This window comes from Coenobita brevimanus, chromosome 56, assembly GCF_032717465.1.
Source record: "Coenobita brevimanus isolate Jiangsu-jjx chromosome 56, ASM3271746v2, whole genome shotgun sequence".
NCBI lineage: Eukaryota > Metazoa > Arthropoda > Malacostraca > Decapoda > Coenobitidae > Coenobita > Coenobita brevimanus.
The window spans coordinates 26,176,824-26,198,428 of record NC_137009.1 but is presented as its reverse complement, the minus strand read 5'-3'; the positions used below and the strand labels follow the sequence as shown (position 1 = coordinate 26,198,428).

Here is a 21,605-nt window from a genome sequence, read left to right as displayed (position 1 = left end):
TAATTCATAAAACGCTGGAATGTGCCTGGGGCTGTCCTCAGTTTGTGGAAAAGGCAGTGTATTTATGTGACTCCTGATCTACAGGAATTTGATAATAACCACTTAGCAGATCGATCGTGGAAAATACATTATTTTCTGGTCCAATATTCTGTTGGATGTCGCTTAGCAATAGCATGGGAAATTAGTCTGGGATTGTGTGATTGTTTAGTTTATGGTAATCTACTACCGCACGTATTTCTCCATTTCGTTTGGGCACGAAGAATAATGGGGCATTCCACGGGGAGACTGATGGCTCAATAATTCCAAGTTTTAACATTTCATTGACATACTGGTTTGTGAGTGTAAGTTGGGATTGTGGGATCCAGTAGGCCAGTATGAAAATTGGTGGTGTATCTGGGTGCACAGTAATCTTGTGATTAATCAGGTTAGTACACCCTAATTGTTCTCCGGGTAATGCTACGGTGTCCCTGTGTGTTTCCAACAGGGTTAACAAATCATTATCTTCATCAAATTCACCTGAGTGAATTAGATTCTCTTGTATGCGTTCTCTATCCGCAGATTTTATCTCACTTGTCACTCCAGCTATAACTATTTCCTTCACAGGGGTGGGACATTTTTCAATATTAACAATACAAGTCCCCTTTTTCAACTGTACTTCCCCATTCATGTGAATAATTATGAATATCTGAGTTTGCCCTTCGTTGTTCATCTGACATAATGCGTTTTCTACTGACAGTCCCTTTACTTTACATAATTCTTCTAAGACAAGAACAGTACTATTCCATAACTTGCTCTTTGCAGTAACTTTCATATAGTAGTTAGGTGGTATAACCAAATCATTGGTGAGACGGGAGGGAAAAACTGATAAAACTGCCTGTGGCTTGGTGTTTGTGATTGTAGCCTTGACACGTTTGGTTGTTTGCTCTGCCTGCTTTCGGGTCGCGATTGATTTTTTTCTGTGTTTGGGGTAGTTGTAGCTGTTTTCACATCTGATACTGTCTCAGGCACTCTCGTTCTAATAGAATGTGATTGTGGTTCGATCACCCCTGCTTTGTTACACTGCATCTCTACCTCGTTCATTAAGTTTAGTAAGCACATACCTGGGGTGTACGCGATCGTCTTGGCGATCTTAAGAGTCCTGTCAGGTAAATTACACAAGGCAGCTACATAACCAATGATGTCCACAACGAGGTCTTGGGACATCTGTCCATCTCCTGTTATCCAGTTTGAGTTTTCTAAGGTAGCTAATAATGTTCTTTTGATCGTGGAGACATCAGCAGTTATTTCAATGAGCACATGATTAGTAGTGTGCTCCCTTACAAGATCTACAATCTTATGTAATTCTGGGATTATACCCGGCAAGAAGTTCAAACCTCCAGAAAATTTCTTCAAAAATTCAGATTTAAAATTATCATATGTCTTAGCTCTGAGGAGCTTATCTGACCTTAGCAAGTCTCCTGCTTGACATATTTCCTGACTAATCCAAGAGGAAAAAATAGCAATTTTCTCTTGTTCATCTTTAATGTGTCTTTTAATGAAGATCTGTTCGCACTGACTGACCAATGAAATGACGTCAATGTGATCTTTTTCTGTGCCAGAGAATTTCGAGGCAGTTTTATCCTCATGATAAACGAATATCTGAGCTTGATCTGTGGTATTCATTATCACTGGTTGCTCTGTTAATTTACCTTGGACTTGTTTATTGTTGTGTGAGGGAATAGTGGAATAGATTTTCTCTGAATGATGAACCCTGTTAAGTATATTTTCATAGGAATGCAAGTCAGAGACAAAGTCCTCACTCGCTGCATCAGAGAAGGTTTGCCAATCATCATCATCATCATCATCTAGAACTGAGGTATTTGTTTCTTTATCTTTAGTTTAAGGTGAATTTTGTGGGGTGGGTGTGTTGCCCTGGTGCTCTCCTAATTGTGAATCCGCAGTGGCTGCTAATTGTGTATCATCTGGTATTAACACGGGTGGAGGCGAAAATATTCCTGTCATATCACTCAACTAAAAGGAATTATGTTGCTAAGGTATGATGTAATGAAATACGTCTTTTGTTTATGTCCGAACTAAATAGATGAGTAAATGAGTTGTAATAAATGATAGATAGTGAGTGTATAAGTGTATATATAAAAGTAAGTAAAGGCATTGATTGTACCTAATTTAAGCACTGAGAAGAAATGAGTAATTACGCACACTTGATACAGATACCACTCGGAGAGGTGTGTCGAACCAACTGTCGATCTCGGAAGATAAATGCAGAATTCTCGATAATTCTAGGGCTGTGTTGATGGACGATATTACTCAGGAAATTCCATGGCCTGATGAATGTAGTGGTTTAAAGCCATAGTCACAGGCGAACCTCACCATAGAACGTCGAATTCCCACTCAGTACTGTGGAAATAAATGAGTATGAGTAGGAGCTATGTGAATCACGAGTAACGAGTAGTGGGTGAGAAGTGCCTGGTGTCAGTCACATGTTGATTGGCGACGTCGTCTCAGCAGATACACATGGTGACATCGGCTTCCCACACTGGTAGCTGTGGTGAGTAACTGAGTAGCGATGAGTAGCCTGAGTGAGGAAAGGTGAGTAAGATGCAGTATAAATAAGGCTTTGGTGTTTGCCGTGTGTCTTGACCTCTGCGTCAGCGAGGGGCGGTAGGAGAGAGAACATTGGGGATCTAGTGCTTGTTGCTTTGTTCTTGTTTTTCGTTTACTTGTTTTGTTTTTTATTCTTCTTGCTGCTGCTTGAGGTTGCATGAAGAAGATTATAAAGTTGTCCTGTAGACTTGTTATTTGTAGTTAATCGTAGAGCTTGTTGATTCTCACTCATAACTCGTCGTTACTACTGTATGGTTGTAGACTCGTAGACTCGTTCCTCTTATTGTATACTCGCTTGCTTGATCATAGAATTTTAGTAATGTAGAATCAGCTGTAGAACTGGAGCTGACCTTGGTTACAGGTTCGCCTGCTTTTGTAGAAATGATGTTTCGTAGACGAAGAGTCGATCGATACTGCCACCATTTAATGTTGGAACTTTGTAGCCACCATTTATATATATGTAACTCTTTAATCTTGTAATAGGTTTGTCTTGAGAGTTGGTTAAAGTTATTTTGGCAATTGAAGAGCAGGAGGAGTTAAAGATGGATACAGGGAGTTGATCTTGATTTATTATCTTCAGAGAAAGTCTAAGCTGAGCAGCGTATGTATTACAAGGGACTTAATATACTAACTAAGTCTAGTTGGACCCCTCTTCTTATTCACTCTCTCCAATACCTGCCGGTTCTATGGCCAGTCCCTTTTTGAGCTGTGCTTCCTACATTCTCGTTTAGCAGGGGCCGTGTCACGTGTGCTATACTGTTGTTGAAATGTTCTAGAAGCGTTTGTGTGTGTATGTGTCTATGTGTGGTTATGGTCACGAGGCTCTGTTTGTGGGCTATTGCGCTGGTGAGAGGCATTCTGGAGAGGTGCTAACGTCATTTCCTTTTGGCCCCTAGGTTTGACAATGACCTAACCTCTAGACTACATAATTATGTATGATGTTAGTGTAGTGCCACAAAATTGGTATTCATGTATGTGTTTAGAGGTACTGTAATTTCTAAGTTAGATAGGGTGTAATCTGAATACTAGTCTATAAATTCCTGTCCTAAGTAATAGTTCATATGTTAATGATTGATGTAGGGTTAACTTTATTTTTATATGTATACATCTCTGTATCTATGCATGGGTGATGTAATTGTGAGTGTTGAGCTATGGGAATTCCTCTGTCTGGTAGAGTAATGAATCACAGATGCGTGCGGCCTTTCCCTTTGTTTATGCGTCATTGTTGGGTGCCAAGTTTAAACCTTAAACAGAGTAATGATGGGTATACAATTCTTTCCGTATCCTAGTTGTGAAATGCTTACTAATGAAGCTGCTAGAACCTAAATATGTAAGATTGATAGTCGAAAGAGGCCAAAATAATGTAATTTGTGAGGACCAAATAGTCCCGCTTGCCTTAGCCGTCACGAGATGGCATAAGCTACCCCAAACTCAAGGCGGGATAGTGGTAAATTCAGTATTTAAATTAAGTAAGGATTGAATCCCAAATTTTCCCCAATTCAATCAAAAGTCCTAACGTCATGTGTACACTACTATGTATATAGTGAAGAGAATTAAAACCCACCATATTGCAAAAACACAATCTCATTTGATCTAGCAGTGGCGTCCCTTGGTGCCCAACAATGCTACACTCACTGCTCAGACATCGTGTATAACAGACGTTGGTTCAGGTGAGCTGTCCACATTCCTCCTTTCCCCCCCCCTTTTTCTTGTTTAATCCTTACTTGGCATGAACCATATGAAGTAATGTTGTTAAAAGCTTAACGTACACTCGCTGCTCAGACATCGTGTATAACAGACGTTGGTTCAGTCCACAGACACCGTGACGTCGGAGTGTGCACGAGGCCATCTCATGGTATTGCCCATAGACTCGTCTTACATACACACTTACACTACCCATGAATTATTTTATAAACTGAATATAATAGAAATGGTATTATCGATCTATCAGGTGAACTTTTTTTGTAGATAAGGAATAGGAATTTGAAAAGTGATGTGATCATGTAACTGAAAGGCGAAATTCAAATTCATTAACTGTTTTCTTTCTCTTATATTAATATGTTAGAAAATTAGGAGCGTTGAAGGGAACTTAGTGGTTGTGAGCAAAAATGTGATTTTGAGTTGTTCCTCGAGGCTAAGCAAGCCCGAGTGCTTATGTATTCTTGGTGATTATGCATTAATGATGATTATGAACTATTAATAATTATGAATTGATAGTGTTTGTGAGTTATAGTGAATTGCATGATAAGGTTATACTACACGGACGAAATAGAACACGAGTGATTATTTTTCTTGGGTCGAGGCTATGCCAGCTCGAAAAGACAACCCAAACCCATAAATGTCCCAGTCTTGAGGCTATTGACGAGCCCAAGAATAACCGACAATAAAGAGTGAGGTATGATGTCCTCAGAAACCACTTGAATATTCCAATTGTTTCGCTTGGTGACAATACTGTATGATGGTCGCCCAAACCTTGGTTTTAATTTACAACCCTTTTCGATATGACTAAAGGTCATGTAATTAAAAATGCCGGTTGAAAACCAGTATAGAATTATTAAAGTAGAGTAAAGTATATGTCATTTTTTTTTTCTACCCAATCAAGGGAATTATGTCCTCTCATGCCTAACTCACTCCCCTTCCAATTCAAGATTCTTCCGCTTTGGGAACGACGACCACACGTGGTACTGACTTAATCTCGACTCCGCCAAAAACTAAAAACGCTATCAAAACTATCTTAAACAATTAACCTTTATCATACCAAGTCAAAACACCACCCCTCCCCCTTTTGTTTTACTGAAGTGAATTTTCTATCAATCACGGAGGGGAGACTAAGTCGAGTACCATTTGTATTATCAATGGGTAAGTTGAACAGAACCAACAACCGGTGGGAGATTAAATAACTGACATTACACTGATGAACAATAGTGGTGGGAGTGAAAATCCCTACCGTTACACTAGCAATTATGTATTAAGATATTTTAGAGTCGTGACACACTCAGTCTTCGACTTTTCCTTACTCACTGTGGTAAGGATGAGTCATCATCCTGTTCTTGTGGCTCCCCATAGGGTTTTCTGCCCGTTTCATAGCGCCCGCTATGCCCAATAGGTGTGTGAGAAAACAATAACTCTGATTTCATGTACTCACTTCTTGCAAAAATTGTAATAAATTCCCTCTACTATGGCACTTATATTTGCATTTGACATCACGATTAGGGGTAATTGCACTTTGAGAACTAAATGCTCTGGCTGTCTCACGCAGTATAGTTATGAGGTACTTACTTGTACTAAAATTGTGACCAATTTGTACTAACGAGGAACATCATGAAAATATTACTAATGTTATACACAACTTAAATTTTTTGTACTTCACATCACAGATACACTAATTCTCACGTATTCATCATTATTTTCTGAGGTACCAGGGAAAAAAATTTAGTTACAGCCAACTAGGTCATTTTGTTTCTCGCCTGTCCATTCCTGGTTCTTTCATGTAGCAGGTAGGGTTACTCACGGTATTTCCAATCATTGTTCCACAAATAACCATAAACAGTAAAACTTATTTTAATGCACTTGTAAAACTTACTATAAAACACATGTTTAACCCCTTACCTGCGGGGATGGCTGGACCGCACTGTGCTCCTCCGGCGGGGATAGCAGTGCTCTAAATACACAATAAATTAGCTATTTCCAGGTCGATGGAAGTATCACTTACCCTTTTCCCTTTATATATATACTGTATATATATTTTTAGTATATGAATAGGTCATAAGGGATATTTCAATGGATAATGAACATGGAAAATTAGCGACTAAGTGCACATGGGGTGTTGCCAGGTGATAAATTAGCTACTTCATGGCCAATGGCAATATCATTAAGCCTTTTCCATTTTCTATGTATATATATTTTTAGTATAAGAATGCAAGGCACATTTCAATGGAAAGCGAATGGAAAAAAACGGCCAGGAGTTGCGTTGTGCAGCCTGGCTGTAGCTATGCGGGGGAGGGGGTAAAGGAGGGGAGGTGGGGAGGCAAGGCAAACACAGAGAAATGGCTAAATTGGTAACACTGGATGCGAGTACTAACGGTATTGCCAGCACTGTCTATAGCTACACACTGGCAGTACTAACAGATGATACAAGAGTGCACTTGAAAGCCCGGGCAATTTAAAAAAATCCCTGAATCATAAAATTGACGCCCCGCGTTATGGTACTTATGAAACAAGCATCATGAAAGTGACAACCCGCGGGTTGGGGGTTAATAACTCTTACTAGATATAACTTATTTCTTACATTTCACTTATGTATAAAAAATACAACACTTGTGCATACCTCTTTCCTATTTACAATTTCCCACACACCTGCTCAGTCACTGAGCTCTTTCCCTGGTGGTAAGGGTAGACCTTCTGTGGGGGTTGATGATGCAATCGGCCCCATGCATGGCAGAACAGAATCGGACGAGGAAGATGAGAAGAACTCATTCTACATTTTACCAGTGCTGTGTACAGACTGAGCAGTGCATCAGTGGGGTACCTTAGGTACATACCTACCCTATGGTTGTCATAGAAAATGGTTGTGGGTTCAAAGGGTGGTGGGATGACGCTTGTGGCTATTGAAGTCTACCGGCTATGCTCTGCGCCCAAAATCGTAATGGCTGTACAAGTCAACTGGCGCATAGATGTTAAGCTGAAAGTGACCAGCCTCACTTATCCCTGAATGGCATTATATGAGTAATAAACCCCAAGCACCCCTGGAATATAAACCTACACAAGCTCAATCTAATTTGAGTACCTTTATTACCCACTAAACCACCAGGCTGCATAAATCGGTTATATGGTTACCACCCAGCATAGTAAATGGTTTCCTGGTGTACAGGAAACCATTTGGCTTGTCACTCAGTGTAGAGTCACCCATAGGCAGAAGGAAGTGGACTTTAATGTAAATATTCCAGCATAAGACAGTGTACAATATTTAATTCCATGAATGTAATTCCAATGCAGATTGGTGTAGGATGGGCTAGCGTAAGTCAGTGTAGGACTCAACAGTGTTCAGTGAGTGTAGGAAACACCACTTGAAATCAATGGAGAAATTTCTAGTGTAAGCAAAAGTAGTAAATTTTTTCCTTCTTCCAAAGTACAGGTAAGTCAAAATGAGAAATTACCATCATAATTTCAAAGTGAATCGAAGTATCCCGAAGTGAGTCACAGTATTCCAGCATGAGTCAAGTAGCTGCAACTCTGACAAAATAAACAATTCAGATAATTAAAGCACGAGTCAATTATGCCCAGTTTCAACACTAGTCAAAGTATACCTTTTCAACATGAGACAAAATGCGCAATGGAGATGATAATTGCCGAGCTTATAATATTATTACCCTTTTTCGAGTATAGGAGCCTGAGGGTAAGCTGCTGTTTTCCAGTAATAAAAAAAATAAGGGTGGTTAACCAGCCTGCTTCCAGTGGTGACCTTAAGACATTCCTTATCTTTTGGTCACATATTCACATATCTTATCCAGCTATCTTTGTTTTGATCTATCAGGCCGTAGTACTATGAAAGACCAAGACAAAGATGGAAGGATTTCACAAATAGATGTTTGAAGAAGAGTGAGCTGGTGTTCATACATACAAAACATCTCACAAAGATATTCCATGCAGAGATGAGATCAGCGCAACAATCATCCATAGTGGCCACTGAGATGCATTTGATTATTTCCTGTACAAGCATTAGATGTCCCAGAATCTCAATCCGAGCCACATTATATTAATACCTTTACATGAGCTAATCTCAGTTACTTCCTTTATTGCAGATTTAACTCGATATATCTGAAATGCAGTGGCTGGTTGAATGTGTGTAGTGATGTATTTGAGGGATGAAGAGATTTTTGCAGCAAATAATCTACGTACTGTATATAATTTTTTTTCCTGAATACTATCTTATTCAACTTCATGCGGAATGAACGTATGAATATGTGGGGGTGGTGTCTGTCTGCAATGGTGTTGTGTTCTGTAAGGATCTACTACATTCAGGCCACCATAATCTTCTTCATTTACACAATACACTCAGATAAACTTTCCTTGCACTAAAGATGTGGGTGTATATGGCAAGTTTTGTGTAACGATGTTCAATTTAAAGTCTCATTACTGTACTTTTTCTTGTTGTTTTTTTGATCATCTATATACATCAGAAGCTCTTCACACTTTCCATTCAGTGAAGGTGTGGGTGTGTGTGGTGGTGTCTGTGTGTGGTGGGGTTCTGCTTTACCATGCCTTCTACCAAATTCAAGCCACCATCTCCTCCCGTCTCCTGGATTCACACGCTTTCATGCGCATCCTGGCTTCCTTCCTCAGCCAGTCCATCTGCAACTACCTCTGGCTCTCTGCAGGCAGGGTGAGGATGAGTCTCACTACTTTTTCATCACTGAATGCTTTTATTTTGCACTTGTCAATACTCAGAAAACACACACACACACACACACACACACACACACACACACACACACACACACACACGTGACATGTTGTAAAAATACACCAGTACACCAGTCCTGTATGAGACAGCCCTAGCATGTATTCAATATGGACGGTGAGTGTTAGCGCCGAAGTGGTGACATGTAGAGGTGTGCAGTTCGTAGGAGGACTACTGGGCTTTGAAAGCAAAAAAAAAAAAAAAGTATCAAAGTTATACCTTCAACTGTCACTTTAGATTTTAGGGCCTCACCCGGATGCCAAGGTACTTACTAATGTAATCCGTTTTCTAATTTTTGCTGTGGAATAGACACTTTACTCTGGTAACTCTTCATTGAAATTAATATTTGTGGGAGTTTGGAAATATTACGCTGATAATTCATCGTGATATTTCTAAAGCATTTGACAGAGTGTGTCACCATTCCCTGCGATCCAAACCCCCTTGCTATAGACTAAGGTTTTGTGTTCCTCTGATTTCCTCATATCTCAGCAACAGAAAGATAAAATTAGATTTGTATTTCAATTTCCACTCAGTCAACAACAGCATGCCACAGGGATCAGTTCTGGCTCCAACACTTTACCTAATTTGTATGAATGATCTCTTATCTGTCACCCATAATCCCATTCATTATTATGCAGATGACTCAACACTTCACAGTTCATTCACACTTAACATCCTTCCACAAAGTTTAACCCATGGATTGCGAGCCACATCTCAGGCTGGGTAGCGTTGCTTTGTGAGCCACAGCTCAAGCTCTACCGGCCATGCATCACCGCTAATTACTCCATCCCTTCGCAAACTTATGCATGGCTCTACGCAAAGACGGAGAGAGAATTTTTTTTCTTTTCACCAGATGATGCCCTATATGTTTATCTTCAGGTTTATAATAAACAAAGAAAAAAAAAATCCCATATTTTTCACTACTCCCCTATGTAAACTTACGGATGACCCTAAGCAAAGATGGAGAGAGAAAGATTTTTTTTTACCAGATGATGCCCCGGATGTTAATCTTGAAGTTTATAATAAAAACTAAAAAAAAAAAAAATTCTTCATTTTTTGAGCACCACGGGGTGGGATAAAAAAAAACGTAATTGCGCAATCCACGGGTTATATCTCTAACTTACAACTCAGCACAGCCATCTCCATAAATCAAGATTTACCTAGGATCACTGAATTGGGACGAATAACCTTGTCTCATTTAATGCTAGCAAAAATAAATATATACAGTTTACTAATAGACAAATATTGCCAGATTCCTATACTGCTTTCAGTATTACTAATATTCCAATCTCGAAAACTATTGAAATTCTTGGTGTTTCACTTATCAGTGCCCTCAGCTGGACCTCTCATGTCAGATCACTTACTAAAACCGCCTTAAAGAAACTTGGACCTTGCTATTGCAAATAAATTACCTTCCCTACAAGTAAGAAAGAATGTTGCCTGCCTTGCATTAGTTTACAGATACTTTTATGGCAAATCTCAGACGAGGTTGCTTCAATTGTGCCACATCTCCACACCTTCCCCTGTGCTACATGGACATCTGGAAGCACTCATGGCTGGAATGTCACACTACCATAATGCAGAGCTTCCATCTATCAGAAACCTATTATTCCTCGAATTGCATCTCTTTGGAACTCGCTTCCCATGAGTTGTTTCCCCCCAAACTTCAATATACAGCTTTCCAAGTCCAACTGTTACAGATTTTTAATGAATGGAGGACACCAGTACTCTGGTGTATGGATTATTTTTTTGTTTTCATTTGTTTTTCCTTCCTCTGTATTACTTGAAACTGCTCAATGTCGACTCTCGCGGAGTCATATAACAGTACCAAAATATTTTGTGCATTTAAAAAGGCACTGTGTTACAGTGTTAGCTCAGAAAGGTTCCAATCAAATTTCATGTTTATACACTGACTTGGTTGCATGTTAAAAATGCAAAAGATAAGTACAAAAAAAATGAGAGGTAATGAATATTAATAGCATCATTTTGAAAAAAATGTAGCAGCTGCCATCTTTCCCCAGGTGTTTCTCGGGTTCTGGTTCCTGTTCGTCTTTTTGGTGACGACCCACTACAAGACCTCCCTCACTAGCACGTTAGCAGTGCCCTTCATTCCCCCACCGCTAGACACGCTTCAGCAGCTCCTTGGGTCCAACTTGAAGTATGGTGTGAATCAAGTTAAGGTAAGAATTAGCCACCAAGACTCTTATACATTTGAGGTACAGGATGAACAGCATTGGAATAAGATTTTATTTTATCCACTTTCTGTAAATATATAACATGATCTACACTAAGTCATTTAATTGATATTATTTGGGACAAACTTGAGTTTTTAGATACATACGATTGCCAGACAGCCAACACACAGGGGAACTAGATATCGCTCAGAGTGTGCATACCTCTGCCAATGCCATTGCCATTAAAAAGGGTCGGGATTCGGAACCGTGGATATGGGAACCGGATTCGGATCCGGATCAGCCCCCAGATTAAAAAAAAATCTTTCTTGGTCCATGGCCCACCTTTCCACAAAATTTAATCGAAATTCATTGAGAACTTTAGGAGATATTGCGCGGGATACTTCGGATCTAGATCTAGATCATGATCCAGCCCAAAATTTAATCATTTATTCCTTGGCCCACGGGACACCCATCCACCGAATTTCATCAAAACCCGTTCATAACTTTTTGAGCAATCCTGCTAAAAGACACAGACAGACAAACCTACAAACTAACCAACGCAGAGTAAAACATAACCTCCATGGCGGAGGTAAAAAGTCACTTATGCACAGTTTCATCGAAAGTAAGGGTCTTAGTGCAATGTGTAGGTGAGAGAGAGAGAGAGAGAGAGAGAGAGAGACGGGGAGGAAAGAACAGATATGGTACAGAGTACTCAGAATGTAAGTGGAGAGTAATAGAAACTCATTTGCAATTTTTATTCTCTCAAAGTATCACAAATTCTACCAGCTAAGAAGGACAAGGAGATTAAAATCAGCTTTATAAGGGCATGTTCTCTAAGTATGATGAAAACTTGTCAACATATTCCATCTTTCTTCCCATTACGACTCGGAACACCAACTCTCCACATCCAGCATCCCAGTGTATCAAAGGGTGGACAGGGACGTGCCATGGTACGACGACAAGAACACCATATAAATGACTAACAATATTATCTTTTCTTTTACTACATCCCTTCTTTTACTACATCCCCTAGAGGCCTAGATTCATGCTACCTCCTACTCCACCTTCGCTGGTGCAGGAAAGGGACTCCATCACGTTGTGGCACCGATAGAGCCGCATGCTGTAGTTGTCCAATAGACGTCCCTTAACTCCTTGTCAATCATACGAAAGGAGGAAAGCGGGATGCAGGAGAGGGGCAGCTTCAGCCTACAGTCTGCGGCTACAATAACAAGAGCACCTCCCCTACACCATCTTGTTATCATTTATTCTTGTCTCCATCATATTGTATTCAGCACTTCACTGACACCTTGCAGTGATTATGATAAAGGCTACTAAATATTATACACAGTTCAAACTTCATCTGCTGTTCTTACCATTAGGGATCACAACACCAGCTCTTCTCCACATCTCACATCCCACTGTATCAAAGGCTGTGGAGAGACATGCAATTCTACGATGATGAAAACAGCATGCACATGGTGGTGGAGGGTACCTTCTCTTATATCAACTACCGCATCTTCCTCATACTTAAGATGTTGATGCACAACAGCAACCCCAGGAGAAAGACTGATCTATATGTGGCCACGGAGGAGTTCTTTCCAACCGGATCCGCGTGGTTTTTGCCCAAAGTAAGTAAAACAGAAAAAATACAAGTCATTTTTACCATTCTTCTCCAGGTAATTTCAGATTAATTTTCTGGTTAGACAAAGACATAGAAACTTGAGAGGAAATGCACAGTTATAGTACATAAATTCTGCAGCGTTGTAAGTACGGAACTAATATACCATAAAAAATATGAAAATGAGGCTGTTGCTGGATTTCCATTATTTAATGACAAGGACGAAGGGGAGTGAAAAAAGGCCTAGTTTTGGAAACATGATAGTGTTAAGCCGGCCCCTGACTGGTACGGTAGTCAGTGAAGTTATTGCGAATAACAGTGACAGTTGAGTAAAGAATCAATTATATGGCAACATGAATACAATTCTTTCTAATATATTATCCATTTCAGCCTCGTGTCGCCCAAAGGCGACGGTTTGGTTACTTTCCAAACTTCATTAAGAAAGAAACCCTAAGGTAGGGACCTATGAGTTCGGCAACTATCAGCTCTCCCCACTAGATCCAAGGTGCAGCACCTCTACGCTCTGGAAGGTTATTATCCGCATTCGCATAGCGAGTGTAGGTGTTACATAATGATCAGTGTGTGTGTGTGTGTGTGTGTGTGTGTGTGTGTGTGTGTGTGTGTGTGTGTGTGTGTGTGTGTGTGTGTGTGTGTGTGTGTGTGTGTGTGTGAACAAAATAACTCTAAGAGGTTTTACCAGTTTTTCCAAAGCATGGTAAAAGCGTTGAGGGTCAGACAATGGGTCAAAGGTGAGGGTCATGAGGAAAAGTCATTCTTTGACCATGCATAGCCGTCTTTTATATAATTTATAAAAATGAAACGTGGGGGGAAGGACTGAGGGAAAGGGAAGAGTGAAAGAATTCGGTTTTTATATCAATCAGCCAAAGGCTAATGTGAAAGGCTGATGTGTCGTTGTGTGAACGAAATAACTAGTAAACTGTTGATCTCATTTCGATCGAACCTGGTGAATGGGTTGAGGATTAAACGACGGGTTGTTTTCTTCTCTTTGAGAACAATACGTTAAAGGCCAAGGACGCATGACAAGGTTAAACCAGACTTTGAGGGTGGTTTCCGGAAAACACAAGGAAACAGAACTTCGATTATTAGAAATTTTTTTCAAAGGGTCAACGCCACAGGGAAACGCCAAATGCCAAAGCCACAGGGCACACTCAGTTCAGTCAGTTCAAAACTGCTTTGGGCCAAATGTCATTCCAAGGTTATGGGTCAAGAATGAGACAATTCGACAATGAAAGCAACCAGTCGAAGGTAAAGTACACAGAGGAAATTTAAATGTTTGGGGCTTTGGCTATCTTGTGGGTACGAGTATTGTACTCCCGATGTGATCCCGTTTCCTATGGATCTTTATTGTCTAACACCTGAAAAACTAGTATTTGGCTTTTGTATTTCTTACTGTGTGTAATTATTGCATTTTGTGATGGACGGAGTGCGTGTTGGCTGAGAGGCTGGAAAAGGAATGGCTGCTTGATGTGAATGCTTTTTAAAGGGAGGCAGGAGAGATACTGGACCTTTCCTTGGTATAGTCTGGTTAAGACGGTGGGGTGGTTTTGACAGCACCTGGAAGGAGGTGAGGCAGAAAGAAGTGGTATGTGAGTTATCATTCAAACTACTAGGTGTGTATGGTTAAATTCACGTAGCTGTATGATATACATAAATCTCTGTAAAAGCCCACAGAAACTGTGCATTGGCTTATATCCTTCAGATTATTATGTTGTTTGGTTCAGGGTGCACCTTATCTGAAGAACTTCAACGCGGTGATGTGGCGGTGTGTGGAGGCTGGCTTAATCAACAAGTGGCTATATGACCTGTACGCCGTTTATGTGAAGGAATACCAGGACCAGAAGTCATCACAGGAGCAGGAGGACACACCCGTTGAGAAGGACACCAGGCTTGTAAGGTTTAGATGGGAGAGAGAGAGAGAGAGAGAGAGAGAGAGAGAGAGAGAGAGAGAGAGAGAGAGAGAGAGGCAGATCGACAAACAGAGATGAGGATTATTCCCATTTGGGGTAGATTGTTACCTTTATATTTTTCTGGCTTTAAGTCTATTTTACTTAACCTAGAAAATTTTCTGCCTGACAAAAGTTTGAGTAGCCTACAACATTTTTCCTTTCAAAAATCACTATACTTTGCATCAGCCAAGATGGCATTAGATCCACATCATCTCCTAACATCGGCATAAATTGGCATGGTAATTAGCATGCTTTTTACAGAATGGTGACATACGCCATACAGGATGTTCATAATATTGCAACAGTTTCCCCTTACTATTGGATGATACCTGAAAGTGAATGCTTCTGCTGTTAAGGTAGTCATCGTTCTGAGTATTTTGCAGTTGTGAACTGATGCCCAAAATAACCGTGTCTGTTCTGATTCCTTAGTGTTTCCTTCTCTTTGTAATGTGTCACTTTTCTTGTCCAGGTTGTGTTCACCTTGAATCACCTGCAGGGAGCTTTCTTCTTTTTCTTCCTCGGCCACGGGTGCGGGCTGTTGCTATTATTTATGGAGCTGCTGTTGGCCCCGCACACCTCATTGCCCTGAAAATATTCAATGTATAATGCCTTTAGTAAAATGAACTTTTTATTTTATCTGGTCTCTTTCTCTTTAGACGATTACACAGGTCTGTAAAATGAACTTCATTAAAAATTGTTTTTAAACTGAGTAGTTATTTTGTACAGCACTTATGAACACAGTAAAAAAAAAAATACATTTAGAATGTTTCAATCAAATCACATTTTAATACAAAGTTTAAAAGAAATTTAAAATATAGCAATTTATAAATTTTAATAAATCTATACAATACTGTTCAAAACTGAATGGAAATGAAATTACTTAGTCAAGCAATTTTTTAAACATATACATAAAGGAAACAACCCTATATCCCATTTGAGCCCAATGTCCTTCGCTATAGGACGGAACTGGGAATTTTCACAAGTTAATAAAGTAGGGAACCTCCGGGTAGGGACCTATGAGCTTCACAACTATAAGCCGATAGGCAGAGGGCGGCACGCTTAATACCCTACAACACAATCCCTCACCCAGGAACTCTGGGAGCTAATGGGTTAATGACTGGCAAATCTATCGGTTTCCTTAACCCATTTGAGCCCAGTGTCCTCAATATAGGACGGAACTGGGAGTTTTCAAAACTTAATAAAGTAGGGCAGTGGTTTCCAACCTTTTTTAATTCTCGCCCCCCTCCCTCACTGAATGACACGTTTCCTGCGCCCCCCTTCCTCAAATACTGTATTTTACTGGCAGAGTTGGCACATGTCAATAAATATCATAGATTCTAAGTCTTTGAAATTGCATATATATTCAGATAACTAGATTTCTTATTCATATCTTAGATATTTTCTCCATATTTAGAAATTACTGAATTCCGTCATAATTCATAGTTTACAAATATAATTACCCTCTTTATCAAGTTTTCGCAATCCCCAGGCAGCCTTTCATGCCCCCCTAGGGGGGTGCGCCCCACAGGTTGGAAACCACTGAAGTAGGGAACCCCCGCGTAGGGACCTATGAGCTTCGCGAGTATGAGCCAATATGTGGAGGGCGGTACGCTTAGTACCCTGCCAGCACAATCCCTCGCCCAGGAACTCTGGGAGCCAATGGGATATATTCCATGACTCATATATAACATCTCTGGTCTTTGTAACTTCTCATTCTTTTTTTTTTTTTTTGCTCCAAAACTTCGTTTGGTGGCCAGTCATTTGTATATTTTCTTCTGGTGTATCCCTATGAATCATCCAGCAGTCCGCCATCAAACTTACATCCTACTGTCCTTTGTACCTTCTTTCTATCTCCTTGATATCCTGATTGAATCCTTCGCTCTGTTCTTCACGCACCTCTCCAAGAATTGGGGGGAAAAATTCCAAATGCAAATCCAAAAAGTGAACTTTGAGACTCACGCTGCAGCCCAACTCCTTAAGCGTGACAAACAAATTTATCACAATTTCATTGTAATTTTGATCCTCATTGTTGCTACTTTGAATGATATGGAAGCCTTTAGTTCCTGATCGTTCATTGCATCATCAAATTCTGCATCAGAGATCGGTTTTCTAATATCATGTCGAGTAAAAACCCTCTTTCAATTTAGCTTCAGATAAACCAGGAAAATTTTGGCACAAATACATAAAACTGGTTCTATCTCTGATAGGGCTTTGACAAACAGCTTCATTAATTCAAGCTTAATATGAAGAAGTGATAGACGAACTTTGTCTGGATTCACCAGGTTAGTTCTGATGATTTTTTTGGCACCAAGCTGTATATTATTTTCTATTTGGCCCTTCCTTGTGGACCCAATGTGAATGCTTGGCTCTGCTGTCCCACTCACAGAGAAAACATGGTAATTTTGTATACTCTGACTTCTGACCCAATAAGATACACAGAACTTTCAAGTCCCTACACAGGAACCAAAGGTGTCCATTGTAGTTGATTTTCTCGAGAAGATTTGCCACATTTTGGTATGTTTCTTTTAAATGCACAGAGTGAGAAACAGGTATTGAAGCATATTTGCTACCAGTATGAAGTCTTTCGGGCTTCTTTTAGATGAATCTTTAAATAGTTTCCATTCTGCATTATAATCTCTGCCAAGTTTCTGCACTATGCCACTTACGTCTTGGGGAGCGCAGTGAGCCCGTACTGCTGGTGGGTTGGGGGGGGGGCGCTGTAAGCCCCCCGAGAAAATTATGCGTTTTGGTCAATTAAATGATCTTTTTGAGGCCATATGGAATGGGCATATGATATAAATAGAACATATGCTAAAGCAATTTTTAAGTACTCTGTGCCACTGAGTTATGTTTCAGTCTCTCCAATAACCGTATACAACTAAAATTCAAAAGCTCACATTTCGGTCAAATTACAACTGTAATAAACTAATAGCAATAACATTAAAACAATTATGATAATTTAATCACTGTACTAGTCTCAATTACAAACAGTTAAAGACAAGACATATCCAACATAATTTTCTTGCTGATAATTCAGTTCTAACATATGAAGCTGATGAGCAATTCTCAGAGCAACCAGTGGGTGAAATCAGAATAATGTCTTTTTTGAGATACTGCTGAGTATAATACATAAGCAGTTTATTCAGGTATGCATTATTTAAGCTGGATTTTAAAACTGTTTTTGATGTCAGCATATGTAGGTAGGGTGAATGTAAGTAATCTGAGAAAGTATTATTTTAATGTTATTTGAGGAAACATTGTTCTTGTTCATTTGATATATATATATATATATATATATATATATATATATATATATATATATATACAGAGAGAGAGAGAGAGAGAGAGAGAGAGCAAAAAAGGGCGCCATGGCCGCATGGCCCCCCCCTCGGTGCCCCCCCCCCTCACTGCCTGAGAGTATGGCTGTGGCTAATTACTTGAACACGTTGGGACAACTTCATTGTTTCCTGCAGCTCTTTGTTCCTCAGAGTCATTTTCCACATAATAAGGACCTTCAGGTGGAGTATGGATTGGTAGATCAGGTTCATACGGTACAGGTCTTATTGCTGATGGAAGGTTAGGATAAACAATTTCTTTCTGATTCTTTTTATTGTGTCCTTGACTTTTGGATTCCCTGCATATCATCGAAATACCAAAAGCACGAGCCTTCTTTTTCACCTTTTGTCCGTTGTCTTAGTTCCTCAACACAAACAGCACACACTGTGAGGGGCCACTTTTCGTCCTAGTCACCAAGTTTGATTCGAAAGTAGGTGTAATAAGCAATTTTTTAATATACAAATTGTTATGTTCTCTGTTTTCTCACTACATACTTTCCACAAATGTAGCAGAAAAGATCAAGACTGTTCACACAACCTGTAGACGCCTTGCTATGATCGTTAATGGTACAACAAAATTTTGATTTATCTGTAAAGGAAAAAATATCAGTAAATATCAATACTTCTGCAATAAAACACCATTATTTTAAATAAATATCACTGTGATAAAGGAAGAGCACTCCACTAAAAGTAATTTAAAAGCACACTAGTCAACTGAGTCACATTGAGATATGTTTGCTGAAGTGCAATACTGGAATGACTCATCACTGTGTTGTGTTCACCTACTTTCTGGCGTATTATCAAACAAATAAAATGTTTTAAACATAGATTTTAATATAAGAAAATACTAAATTCAAACATATTATCATTGTTATAGAATATCCGTATGTAAATAATTATATAGTCTGATATGATAAAAAGAAAATAACTGAAAAATTAAGAAAAAAAAAGAAAAAATATAACGTGATGGAAAAAAAATGGTTTTTCATTTTTTAACTCAGCATCCAAAGTTATGTAAAAATCACATAAAATAATGTAACCAATTTTTTCAATGTATGCATGTGTCATATTCAGATTTCGAGATTTTTTTTTTTTTTTTTTTTACCGGTGGGGTTTGATACAGCTCTCATTAATTCCCTCACTACTGGTGCACTACTGTATAATAAGTTTTGTAATAACATTTGACGTCTGCAGGATTAATATATAAAGTATGGGGTCATCGTATCGAACTGGTGATATAAACTGGTAAATAAATAAAAAATCGAGAAACCAAATCTTTTATTACTTCATGTTTTTATTGGATTTACCTCTTCATGCAGATGACATTTTCTTAAGCTTCCTAATCACTGTTAGGTGCTTTTAGTTTCAAAGGTAAGATAATAAAAGCAGTGTCCGGTTTCTAACAGATACTTCATGACCTACATACAACAGAAAAACGGAAATGCACCATGGAACTTATGATAACTCTGCTGAAAGACTGTACAAAAGTTTTGGCTGACTTGGATCCCCTTCAGGTATGAAAAGGGATAGAACATATATGTATTATACAGTAAGGGGAGAAAGAGAGAGAGGGGGAGAGGTCTTCCCTAAGCTGAGTACAATTGCCTGGCTATGACAACATCAGAATGAGAACAACAATCCACTTGATCAGCCCGAGCTCATCATTTTCACTTTGTCTTATCATCACTGGACGATGTTATTCAGATTAGGGTAGAGCAGCTGAACTGGAGAGGTTAGGTACTGTCTCCACCAATGGCTTCAGAACGAAGTGGTTTTCTAAGGCTATAGCTAATTATTCGGAAGCTAAAAGAATAAGTTATAAAAAGTCATTATACAGCGTGGTCCCTATTATGCACTACACTGGCAACTCACTTGCCTAAATGTTAGGTGTTCCGGGGAGACTTTGGTCTGCTTGTGAAGGCGTGGGGGTGACAATAAGATTTGAATGAATGAACAATGCAGGATAGCCACCGATAATGATGACTGAACCGCTCCCGCAACACACGAGAAATCGCCCGGTGAAGTGAAATTGTCCTAAATATAAACCAGCATGCATAAACCCTATGACTATTGTGAGTTTCTGTTAGTTTTAAGAAAACATCCGTTGTGACCTAAGTTTAATACAGAGTTCCTTACTCACGGCCACAGTGGTAATCGACATACTTTTTAACATACATCATTTCAGTCACTAAATTGGAGATTTTCGTCATTCCACAGCCTGTTTACCATAGCTCAGTGTCAGAATGAGAAAACACGACAGCACTACGTCCTTCCCTTAATACTTGTTTATGACTAGTAGTATATTCTGGGGTTCAAGAAGGCTTCATCCAACTCCTACAATTCGTAGCGTCTCTAATGATAAATAAACTGGTCTGGCAGTTATACCGATTGTAATGTAATACTTCCCTGTAATGAATGGGTCAGCATCTGGAGTACAATAATATGGTGATATATTATTATTTTTTACTATCACTCACGGAGGTGCAACTTTGACCATGCCCTGTGACCTTGATCTTTGCATGATTTTTCTCGATACTGAACCACTTTTCATTCTTGCCTTACCATGTTCTAATTGCCTATGAGTGCTTCGTAGTGTCTCTTTCTCAGTGGGATGTTTAGTCTTATTTCCCTCTTCTTACGATGCAACCTACACAACGTAAAAAACAATACACAGGTGTAACAATGCAAAATGTATCGTTTTTAGGAAGATAACGAAATCTCCTACTGCACCTGAAATATGACTCCCTGGGATAACTGCGTAGCATAAAATAGTGGGGGAAGCATAAAAGTACGTATAACTTATGAACTTAATTGCGGTTGTGAATATGATTGGCTGTTTATTCCTGTATCTTCATTCATTTATGTGTCAAATTCATAATAAGCTAATGGTAGTCAATATTAAAGTGAAAATATACTTTCAAACATTATGAAGTCAGATAAAAGCCTACTGTCTAGATATATAATCATATGTAAGGAAAAAACACGATCTTATATAAATGCGAACCGAAGAAGAGACAGCAAGACGGATGAGAGGTTGTTGAGTACTAAGGATCAGTAGTAAAAAGAAGAAAACAAGGTTCTGGAGAGGGAAGCCTTTTCATATGGCTGCTGATGCACCGGAACGGAGAACCTGACTAAATGCAAAAAAGTTCCTCCACTTCTGTCACCTCCCGAAAAAGAGGATGTGGACTGCAGCTTTAATTTTCTGTGGTTTTGTTGTTGTTGTTGTTGTTGATATGGTTGTTGTTGTTTTTGTTGTTGATGATTATGTTACAAAGTAGTTCAAAAGATCTGATGTGGGAAATAAAGAAGGTGTTTAGAGCAGCGACACCGTGCCCGAGCTCGACCTTTGACCAACCTGCATGAAAATGAAACCAATTCTTCCCATCCCCAAACGCAAAACATGAGGCGAATTTTGAGCCACATCAAATCAGATATCCGTGAGTT

The 21,605-nt window shown here is 39.3% G+C and overlaps 1 protein-coding gene across 1 annotated transcript in view; it reads left to right on the top strand.

The window, feature by feature from the left end:
* Positions 1-15,412, top strand: part of LOC145401668 (glutamate receptor ionotropic, delta-2-like) — a 44,956-nt gene extending 29,544 nt beyond the window's left edge. The window contains exons 5-9 of the mRNA XM_080273857.1: positions 8,808-8,986; positions 11,086-11,244; positions 12,618-12,866; positions 14,599-14,766; positions 15,293-15,412. Of these exons, the coding sequence (XP_080129983.1) occupies positions 8,808-8,986; positions 11,086-11,244; positions 12,618-12,866; positions 14,599-14,766; positions 15,293-15,412 (875 nt within the window). The remainder of the gene's footprint in view (positions 1-8,807; positions 8,987-11,085; positions 11,245-12,617; positions 12,867-14,598; positions 14,767-15,292) is intronic.
* Positions 15,413-21,605: the final 6,193 nt, after the last annotated feature.